General features: G+C 42.4%; 1 protein-coding gene across 2 annotated transcripts in view; it reads right to left on the bottom strand.

Annotated features, from left to right (window-relative positions):
- Nucleotides 1–202: 202 nt before the first annotated feature.
- AIDA (axin interactor, dorsalization associated) overlaps nucleotides 203–11,484 on the bottom strand; it is a 29,134-nt gene continuing 17,852 nt past the window's right edge. The window contains exons 5-11 of one of the 2 annotated variants that reach the window (XM_041402417.1): nucleotides 11,246–11,309; nucleotides 10,691–10,797; nucleotides 9,481–9,492; nucleotides 6,714–6,836; nucleotides 4,383–4,505; nucleotides 3,467–3,584; nucleotides 203–2,587 (exon numbers count right to left, since the gene is read on the bottom strand). In XM_041402417.1, the coding sequence (XP_041258351.1) occupies nucleotides 2,491–2,587; nucleotides 3,467–3,584; nucleotides 4,383–4,505; nucleotides 6,714–6,836; nucleotides 9,481–9,492; nucleotides 10,691–10,797; nucleotides 11,246–11,309 (644 nt within the window). In that variant the 3' untranslated portion in view covers nucleotides 203–2,490. The remainder of the gene's footprint in view (nucleotides 2,588–3,466; nucleotides 3,585–4,382; nucleotides 4,506–6,713; nucleotides 6,837–9,480; nucleotides 9,493–10,690; nucleotides 10,798–11,245; nucleotides 11,310–11,484) is intronic. The other variant, XM_041402418.1, reaches the window with a different exon arrangement.

Here is an 11,484-nt window from a genome sequence, read left to right as displayed (position 1 = left end):
CAGCTTTACTGCCAGAGTACAAGCAGCCATTAAAGTTGCCATCTAGGTGTTACATTCTTACAGTACAAGTGTAAAGCTTTAGATTTCAGGTGAAACACAAGCTGGAACATCACTGAAGCATAAAACAATCTCAAAGCCTGTGCTGTGTGCAACAGCAGTCCTGGCACTGAGACAGTTCACAGAAAAAAGGCAAGGAATAGAAGCAACTTTAAAAATGTATTTCACACTCAACAGACATTAATTCACAATCAGTTAAATACAAAGCTCTACTTCTGTATTTAACAAAAATACTTTAAAGTTGACATTTCATATAACTGGCATTAATACAGACATCTACAAGCTGGGGAAGGGTCCAGGTAAGCAGCAGAAACAATGGGTTTGTACTTCAAGGGACAGTATCTCAGTTTGCAGGGTGGCTGATGATACACACATGTGATGAACATCCATGATTAAAAGTCAAGTTCTCCAAGTCCAGGATCTTTCCTTCCCCATACAAGCCTTTGTGATACTCAGTGTCTCCTCCCTTGCCCATCCCAGCTAACAGTAATGAAAGTTGTATGGAATCTCCCTCTGGATGCACCAGCATTCACCTTGGACACACACACCCAACTGCAGTGCTTACCCTGGATGGCAGCTGGACTGAACTCCAGAACCAGCCCTTCCACCTTTCAGATCCTGCAATTCCTTGGTCAGAACAAGTCATGAGCCAGCCAGGGATCACTGACAGGTAAATGGGCCAAGCTCAGATTACTTGCAACCACAGACTAACACTTTGCTTCGTCCTTTTGCAGAGTTCAGAGGATTATTTGTATTTGGCTTTTAGCAGTGTAGGTATTCTCCTTTAGTGTGGTGTCCAGAATGCTGCATTCAGAGGAGTTTCCACAACTCACAGGGATACCTTGATGATCACCCATCAGCTTTAAAACCAGTGGGATATTGTAAAAATCCATAAACAGAACAATTCAACTGCCCTTTTACCCCTCCAACCAGCAGTGGAATTTGGCAAAGTGTTGCTGACTTTTGTTGTAACACCTAAATAATGTCATTCCTAGTTATACCAGAAGAAAGGCAAGAAGATTAGGACATTCAAAACCAGCTTTTTATCCTAATCAATATGGTAAAGCCAAAAATGCCCAACAGCTGAATAGAGACAGACAAACAGCATGAGGAAAAGTAACAGCCCTTCCCTTAACACATGATGTAATATCTTGGGGTCAGGTGACAGCAAAGAGGAATGGATGATTCACCTGCATCCAGGCTGTTTAAAATAATTGACACTATTTTGGGAGCTGGGTCTTTAGTTAGCATAGCAGATTATTCAGGCATTAGTTAGATATGCAAGAAGTTTATCAAACCATAAAGTATCATATTAAATATCCACACAAATATATGAAAGATTTGACTGGGTTCTACTTCTTTCCCTTTTTCAGATCAAAAGGTGAATGCAAGTGTGTCATAATAAGCCAATGTCCTGCAGCTTATTATGCACCAAATAAAAAATACAGAAAATACATGCTAATGCTATCTACTTACATTAAAAGGTAATTCTTCGAGTAAATTTCCAGACTTGCACAAAATATGCACAGAACTGCATACAATCAGTTTCCCTAAGAACAGCAGTTTCATATAAAAGGTGGGTCAGCCTGCTAGCCAGACCTACTTTATATAAAGCTCTGGAAAATTGACACGTCAGCACTGAGGGCCTGTCCTGCTGTCACTGAAACGGCAAAACACCCACTGCCACCAGTACAAAGCCCTGGAGAAGGCCTCTTTATCCCCCACCCACCTTTGCAAACCACTCTGTGACAAGATACAGAAAAGAATAGCTCTATTAGGGAGTAGTAACAGTGACTGAAAAGACTATAACATGTATTTGAAACTCAGGCAAGGCTGTTCAATCATAGTTCAGTGTTCTCATCTGCAGTTGTCCTCCTCCTGACCTGACCACAGGGACTCGTGCCCACCCATCTGATCCGCATTCCCCACTCCCTCATTTCAAAGCACTTGCAGTACCTCAAGCTCCTTCCCAGCCCACCTCATCCTTCTCCCAGTCTTCTGTCACCCTGCCCACTCCAGAGGACTCTGAAATGCAAATGAGAGGAACTACAATTGCACAGCAGTGTAAACAGTTAGTAGGCCTGCCACATTTTTATTGCTGCAGGTTTGGCAAAGGGGCACTCTCCATTCTCAGGGGGAGCTTGAGGCAAAAGGAGAACGGTTAAAGGTAAAAAGTGATGAACAGCAAAATTAGGAAAAGCAGTCAACCTATGTCAGGGCCCTTGGAAAAACCTGTATCTGGAAGTTACTGAAAAAAGTCTTGCACTTGCATGGTGGGCTTGTCCCTGCCCCTGAAGTAGTGCTGTGTAGTGGGTGATGGTCTCGTGTGACCTACTGGCATGAACAGAGTCATCTTCCCACCCCTCAGAGCCTAAGGCTACTACACAGCTACCAGGACTTGTAGTTCAGTTCACAGAGTTCTCACAACTGGGGTCATTCTTTGTGCAATGTTTGATGGAGGTGAAGGTAAAGTGGTTTCTTGGTCAACAGTTGCAATTTCTTCCTTTTAAAGTCAGTGGGTTTTTTGTACCTGTAACCACAAGAAACTGCATTAATCCAAGCGCTAATGGCTGTGCAGCAAGATGAAAGCAAACTAGAAAACTCATCCTGTACAAATCTTATTACCCTCACCTTTTAAATACCTCTGACAAGGCTTGCTGTAAGCAACAGTAATGAGTAGGCTTACAGGAAGAAACAGTATTTTCTCTGGATTATTATTTTTACAGAATAAAGATTTCAATATCTTAAGTGAACGTAATATTTTTGTAAGGAGATTCTCAACATAATACTCTGGATTGTAGGAGAGTCCCAGTATCAGTAACAGTACTTCAGAAGTACTTCAGCTACCACAGACTCAGCACTCTTCCAAGAATTGCAAGATTCACCTTCTTCTTGAATAAAAAAAACAAACCCCAATCCTCAAAGCCCTCCCTCAGACCTTCAGCCACTCAACAAGGAGAGGATGCACGCCATAACCACTCAATACTGCTTTGAAATGTTCACAAAGTTAATTGCAAATTGGTATCTCATGCCTCAAATCAGATTTCCTTTGCAGAAGTTTTGTACCAAAAGACTGAGTTGATTATTTTTTTTAAATGTAGCCGATGTGACAGTCAGGCTAAGCTCCAAATCAAAATCTCCCCTACAGACTTCTTTAAATTCATACAAAATTAAATTACAAATATCAATACTTTATTTGGAAACTGGTCTAGTTTCTGAGAAGAGTCCTTAACCATCTTACTTGCCTAAAAGTATTTTATCTTCCCCTCTTTATTGAAAATAAAATATTCCTTATGGAAGCAAATCTAATGAATCCAAGAAACTTTCCTTAATACAACAAGCCACACACTGTAACTGAAGGCTGGTTCATTTCCTCTGTCATTGTCATCCATAACTGTGAGTCACTTACAGTTCTATAACAATTGCCCCAGGTTTAATTTCATCCATCTCCATGAAAGCAAAGCACTTGGTGCTAGTAAACCTTTTTTTAGGCTTGTAGTGTTTGAATTCAAAGAAGATAGCTGCACCTGGAGGGAAAATTAATAGAAAAGTTAGCAATTATGGCTAAGAGTTATCTGAAAACTTATCTGCCATTAAGTTGCTCTACTTAAACTGAAGGGAATTATCTCCACACTTCTGTTATTTACTCAAAAGCTACACCATGTTCTTATAATGCTCATCACACTCCACAATTCAAACTCTTCACTCCATTGCTCATACCCAGGTACCAATGACTAAGCAGGTGATAAAGCAGCTCAATACCTGTGCAGCAGAGCATACTGCTCTGTTTTTATCTCTTTTCATTTCTCCCTTGCCTGCAAACTATCCTAATGACCAGTTTGAAAGGGACAGGATGCAAAGGTCTATTTTTATCCTTGTCTGGATCTTGAGCCCTGCAGCAACAGGTCAGGAGCAGCCCAGTGTCTGTGCTCCCAAAGCTCCTGGGCCCTGTTTAGGGTGTCTGGTACTGTTGGAATGTTGGGGGACACAAGACAGATAATGGACTTTGGACCTGGTTAACATAAGAGATTTGATAACAGGATGCCTTGGCAAAAGCAATCAGAACTTTGAAAATTAGACCTAGATTGCAAGAAGATTAAATCAAACAGGTTTACCGGAAAAAGAAAATCCCATTACGCTCTGCAAGCAAGAGATGTTGTTATATGCATAAGTTTGTGCATGTGATTTTAACCTAATAATTGTAGTACACCTTACCAGTCTCCCTGAAATAGTATATAAGCATTTGTACCCCACAATAAAATCAGATTCTGATCACCGAATCAGTCTTCCTCGTCTCTCTCCATTGCCGACATGGTACCACATACCTTTTGTTAGTCTTTCAATGTGTTTCTGAATCTCAATGTCCACATTAAAATGGATGTATGTGTCCTCCTTCCTCAAAGCCACAGGAGTATCCTGCACAGGAGTCAGATCTATCCCATTCAAATCTGCAGGAAAGAAACAGCATGAGAATGGCAGAAGCTTCTCAGACTTCAAGGTTGAGCTTTAAGAGATTTATAAATCTCTCCTAATCCTGCCACAAAAAGTTAATCCACACCTGGATGTTTCCACAAAATCTAAAAAAGGAGCAATCATACCCCTTCACAATCAGTTAATTTTCTTTTTGAGTACAACATGAAAACAGCTAAAGTTCCAGCAATATTTCAGATAAAAAATTGTAGTTATCCCTCTTGTTATTTTTAAGAGTGCATTTCTTTCTGCTGTCAGCAAGAGATTCCATTCCCTGTGCACACAGGACTCCAGAAGAGCTCCAGCCCAAGTGGGACACACACCAAAGACAGCCCTCCACACAGGGTCTGCAGGGCACAGCTCACACATCCTGTGTGTGCCCTGCTTTGTCCCTAGACACAACAAGCATTATTCCTCTTGGGTTTTCCACAGAGGCATTGTAGGGCTGTAGGCTGGACTCCAGCTCGCAGCACCAGCCCCATGTTTTGCTGCTCTGGCACAGCCAATATAGTTTCTCACTAAGCCTCTGCTGTTTCCAGGGGTATATTTGTCCTGTCCTTCCTCTCATTCCAAATCCCTTTCCCTCTGGCAGAGAAAGTTGCTAACAATGCGGCCAAGATTACAGGTATGGAGTGCACATATTGTGCTTGGAGCTCAGGCTGAGGCCCTGGAGCACCAGTGATTCTCTTCATCCATGACATGGACTGGGATTGCCAGTGCTGCATCAGGAACAAACCTCTCTCCAAACCTGCAGAAAAGCAGCTTGGTTTAAAACCAAGGAAATCAGCTACTAAGTGTCTTCAGACTCCTAACAGTGAAAAAATGAGTCCTCAGAGTTACTTTGCCTGACCAAAAATCTTGGGAAATAAAAGTATCAAAAGACAACATTAGCAGACTCAGTCATACCCTGCCCACACTCTCACTTTTAGATCCTATTTTCTACCTCATTACTTGGCAGCCACCATTTATAGGTAAATGAGTTTGGAAACAGGGAGCATTATGTTAACAGAGACTTGCTGGGAAAGCAAGCCCAGCAACAGAGTGTCTCCCTTAGCTCCAGAAGGGAAATGAGAGCTACAGGAGCAGTTTTAGCAATGTACAATGAGACAAATACTTCAGTGGCAAGGAACAAGGAATGTTTGCTTCACAAGCCCTGGTAAGTATTCAAGGGATACTTGATGTTGCGAACCTTCCTCCTGCCAGAGGATGTCTGGTGGAAGAAGCACTGATCATACATCTAACAAATGTTTCATCCTACATTTAGTATCCAATAGCACATCTCAAGAGGACACATACAAGGTCATTATCACAACTAAAAATAACAAGAGGCTCAGCTACAGATTTTTACATGATAAACAAAAAAAAAAAAATCATCTGCTTACATTTAAAGATTGTAAAGAGAATCTGAAGTAAAGCAGAACACAAGGCAAGCACAAGCAGGTTTGACTACAGAGGCTTCCTGCTAAGTGCAAAATGGGGGACAGAGATACTCCCATTAGAAAGAATGTGAATATCAAAAATCTTAGCCTCAAAAGATACCAATTATGTTACCATCTGAAAGAGAGAAATCCTCATGTTGCCGATCCTGGACTGACAGAGAGAGGGGTTCTTCCAGATTTATGAAGCCTTTCAGCCCATCAGGCTTTGGCTGAAGCATTTTACTAGCCAGGCTAACACATTTTTAATTTTATTTCACTTGCAAGCTTTGCTTCTCAGCTTCCTACCCACCCCTCTAAATCTCAAGCCCTGGTAAGATTATATTTATACTATATTATATTACTACAAAATTAGTTTAATGAGAGGGCAAGAATGGAGTCTGTGGGTTGTGGTTCCCCACCTCCAGAAAGCCCAGAGACCAGTAAGTGTGGGGAGTACACACAGTCCAAGTAGATCTGTACTTAGGAGTCAGCTGCAGAAGCTGTGATGAAGAAGTAGGGCAAAGTTGCTCAGCTCTCAGCATGGACAAGCCACCCCTGAGTGCACAGAGAGAAGTGTATCCTGCAGATATTCACCTCCCAATAGCTGTCAAATACAGGATTTTTCCGCCCTTGATTAAAGCAGAAGCCCTACATCCACAACAGAAGTGCCAACAAATGTTTTTCCCAGCAGGCTGAAAAATCAATAGAGCTTTCAGAAAATGCACTCTCTCCAAAGCAGCACTGAGGAGGCAGAACAGAAATCATTACCCTTTACACTGACTGTGATGTAAGGATCAATGCACTGTCCAGCATCTTTGAGACCAATTTTCTCTATGTTGATGGTGAGTAATGTCATCCCGGGTTCAGATGGCAATCTGGGCAATAAAGTACCTGGAAAGAGTAAAACATATTATTAACCCTTGGTGTCATCTCACAGCAGAGGTCTCATTTGTCCCATCTTCTCTCATGGAAGATGCTGTTCTTAGGGGGTTGAAACTTCAAAAATTCCTATCCCAGTAGTACACACCACTATGGGAATGTCTGTGCACAGACACACAACATCCTTTGATAGATTTCAAAGTCCCCCAGAAAAAACTCAGGACTGCCTCAAGTCAAATCAACTGATAAAAAACTAATGCCATAAGAATAGAGGGGAGGATTGTTTAAAGCGTTATTTCTTGCCTTCATGCAGAATAACCCTTTATGGAATTCACTTGATAGCATTTTTGAGGATTAAATTTGGGAGGTTGGATTCAATCTGCAGTTGCAGGAGGTTTAGACACTTGATCAGGCGTCCAACCTGAACATGACTTGGCTCCACATTGAACATTTAGACTGGGAGATTAAGGAGGAAAATGGCATTATTGCAAATCACACAGAACATAAGGGAACCAGAAAACTGATTCTTAAGTAAGTGCTACTGGCCTCTACTTAAGGGTGGGGAGGGGTGGAAATTAAGTGCTTGCATCCCTCAAGTTCCCATCTACCTAAAGGAAGGACTCCCCAGCTCTGCATTAAGAATTTTTAGCATCAAAACTTGGTGGTCAGTATAAATGAATCCTCACAGTGCTGAGGAAGACAGTGCAGCTGTCCAGAGTGTTCAAACTCACTAAAAGTCATGCTATTCTGTCATCAAACATGGAGTAGGTTACTTCATGCTGAATTTAGCAAAAACTGGCACACTTCAAGCCCCTCTACCCTACTGGATAAACAAGCACCAGGATAGAAAATACTCAGGCTCATAAGCAAGATTGAGTTACAGTTTTGGTTTTCTAACAAAAAAAAGAAGTTATCCTAAGGCTTGGGATCTAAACAATGTAATAATTTCCTTTCACAAGTCCAATATGGGTGTTTTCTTGACACAATTTTTTCCTCTCATCTGCTTGAGGAGCTGTGGAACCACAAAGATTTCATCTTATGAGAGACTGGCTTTGCAAGAGGGACCTCGCATTCTGCTCTGAGAACTACAGGCTCAACTTCAGCAAGATTTCATGAGCACTCCTGTATCCCTTCTCAGAATCATGAGCAAGACTTGAATTTCTATCTCTGATGCTGTGTGTTTCTGTGTTTTCTGTCCTGAAGTGACTCAGGGCCTCCAAAGCACTGTGTCCACACCTCTCGACACAGCACAGCAGAGCTCAGCCCAGTGTTCTGAGCAGTGGGACAGGCTTATGACTTCAGTGGGACAAATGTTAGAGAGCAAACTTAGTAGAGAGCCCTCATGTCTGCAAAGCAGCTCATGCTCTAGTTAATCTTTCTGTTTCTTTCCTGAAGAGATGTTCAAATATAGAGTTCTTATTTCAATCTAAGTGAAGGCAGAAGCCAGCCTGTCTTCTCTTTGGCACAAACCTTTGCTCCATCATATGTCAGTTGTCTCCTAAAAGCAGCATGGCCCCCAAGAGCCAGGAATAACTACAGCCTTCAGCTTTCCTGTCCATCACTCCACCCACTTGACAGAAAAATCACCTGAAAGATGCCTCAGCCTAGGGTTTATTATAAAAATTCTGGCTTAAGAGAAATGATTCTGTTCTTGAAGAATGCTTTCCAGAATGTGTGAAATTGCAGAGTTGCAATGGACAGAAGGGTCAAAGTCTTCCAGGAGACAAGAGAACAGTAGGACAGAGTATCCAAGGAACACTGCTTCCTTCCTGCCCTAGCAGGAGGAACAGCCAAGCCAGCAGTGGACTAGAGCAGCTGACTGTAATCTGCCTCACATGACCCACAGCCCCAGGCAGGTCTTTGCTGGAGCCTCTGCAGCTAGAGTAGGTGACAGTGGCCTCTACGTGGTACAGCTTTCCTGGGCTGGGCACCACCCCTCTGTCAGCCACCATGGCCTGGGCCCCTGAGGAGGCTCACATTGAGGCCTTTCAGGAGAAAGCTGCAGCCACACCAGACACAACCACAGGGCATCTCTGCCAGAGGGGGATGGGAGCATCTGCAAATGAAAAGTGTCCTCCTCCAAGCAGGTTTCAGGGACAGACAGTGAGCCAGCCCAGCTGCCCATTGCCACCAAGACACAGGCATTCAGGCTCTCCACTCCCAAATCCCAGTTCAGTGAAAGGGGAAAAAAGTGCTAAGTCTCCTGCTGGGCTCACAAAGTGAAATGGCTCATAGAAGAGCACAGCACTGGAATAAAGTCATGTATAACCAGGAGAAAGGCAGGAAACCTTTGCTGTTAGAGGCAGCAAGCCATTGGTCAGATCATTGCTCCACAAAGCACAGAAGTCTAACTACACAAATACTCTTTGTGTAAGATTTCCCATAAAATCCAGCTACACCTACCCTTGGCTACACCACAACCCAGAACCTCTTCATTAGTACAGCAGGACCTCTAGGGAGCTGTTTGAATCAACAAACATGACCTTTCCTTTTCTACTTACTGAAGGCAAATGAAGACCAACAGATAGGTGCCCAGTTGTGTGATTGTTACCAAAAGTTGTCTTGTGAGGACTGGCACTAAGAGCTGGATGAAGAAGACCACAGCTACATGAACGTGAGCACAGAAATTACTGTACATACTAAAAGGTTCTCATACCTTTGTTGGCTCCTGGGTTAGATGAATGGGGCAACGTGATAACGATGAAGCCATGCATGGAAAAGACAAGACCATGGTCAGTTAGACAGTACAGTCCACACTATGGATTAAAGGCACATCAAAGCAAGGAGTGCAACACAACTCTGTCAGTTTCAGATAGGGAAAGTTCACTTTACTCATAAGGCTCACCCCAGAGCTGCAAAATGCTTTTCTTTGAGTCTTCCTGCTGTACTTGGGACAGTCAGAAGGCATGTCCATAAAAGGATTTATCATGGTGAATAACAAGGATTGAGACAGCAAATGTTAGCCATCATGTTAGCCTTTTTGGGAGCTTGACATGAACAGCTGTGGACTGTGCCTGTCCACATCAGGTCAGCCTGCAGGGGCCATTTCAGCACTGTGCTTGGGATCACATCTGAGTATCATCTGTTTTCTCCAGGCATAAGTAATGCAACACCCCAGCTCTTTTAACAATTATTCCAGTACTGGTTTCCTTACTTATCTCATTCCTGAAATACAAAGTTTGCCAGCCAGCTCTGAAACTAGAAACTTGTTTCTTCTGCACAGAAATTACACCAGGAACTAAAGGAACCAGGAACACTAAAGAACCTTTGTTACAACATTTAAATTAACAAAACCTGAAACTACAGGAAGACCTTCTCTAGAATCTGTTGGTATACCCAGTTCTACAAAGTGCTTTCACATGGACAAGGACTTCAGCTATGAAAATCAAAACCCCCCTCTTTCTCCTCTCACAACCTGGCTTCACTCTAAGCCACTGTCTCACCAAACAATGCAACACAATAATAAGCAGCAACAATTTCCCATATCTCTAGAAAGATGTGCTGCTCCTTGCAGGAGAAACATTGCCACAATCTATATCTGAACAAATTTGAAATGCTTCACATAGTTAAAGTGTACCAGGATGAAAATACCGAGTCTGAGTCAGGATCAAAGGCTAATTCTTTGAGGTAAATGGTACCACCCTCACAGGTTCTCTATATAACTGTTTCACAGTAAGATATTGTTTGCTGGAAAAAAAAATTCACTGGCCACCTTTGTGGTTTTCCAGTACAGCATTTAGGGTTTGTTTACACGAGCCTGTAGCTTCCCACCCAAACTTTTCAAATCACAGGTGGAAAAAGAAGGTTTTTAAAGCCAGAGCTCAGAGATGCTACAGAAGCTGGCATGGCAAGGCTAGTGCCCCTACCTGGAACTCTAGCAGGAAAAGAGTTTGGAGACCCTGCTCCAGCTCCTCCTTCCTCATCATCCTCCTCAAACTCCAAGTGTTCCTCTTCTCCAGGTGCTAAAATCTTCCTGTAAAACACAAGAAAGTATGAAGAAGTGAGACCAATACTCACTCATCACCCGGCTGTCAATTCACAAGCCAGCACCTGAGCATGGACAATACTCTTTAATGTCATTTTATACTTCTTAACTTCTACCTCTACCTACAGACTTTGACAAGAGATTGCAGGAGCTCAGACCAATAGAAAGCACAGAGCCTAAAGCCAGGAGATGACACTGGAAATTACAGAGAGATGTAGGGATGCACCAAGTACTGATTTCACCAAAAGTATGGTCTTGATTTTTAGTGGTACCTAGACAAACAGAGTTTGAAAGTTCTTTTATTAACCCATTTACACAAAGCAGTCTGGCAAGCAGATGGCTCTAGAAATGTTTCAGGTACACACCAGGCCCAGACTGTACTCCCTTTCAAGTACATATCTTTACATGAAGTGATGTGCAAGAAGTTCTCTCTTACCTGAGTGGGACAGGCTGAACATCAAAGGGGAACTCCTTATTGTAAGTGAGGATATTCTTTAAGACTGCAGAGAAGAGAAAAAATAAAAATCCATCTCATAAACCAGCATTAATTCTACTACTTTGCACAGCTATGTCCATTCTGACAGCATCTTCACACAGAAATAATAATAATAAAATTCTTAAAATAATAAGATCATACAAAAAACACCCCTCTTCTCTCATGTTTTAAACACCAGC

The sequence above is a fragment of the Onychostruthus taczanowskii genome, unplaced genomic scaffold (genome assembly GCF_017590055.1).
Source record: "Onychostruthus taczanowskii isolate IOZ18803 unplaced genomic scaffold, ASM1759005v1 scaffold199, whole genome shotgun sequence".
Classification (NCBI taxonomy): domain Eukaryota; kingdom Metazoa; phylum Chordata; class Aves; order Passeriformes; family Passeridae; genus Onychostruthus; species Onychostruthus taczanowskii.
This window is presented reverse-complemented; position numbering and strand designations above follow the sequence as displayed.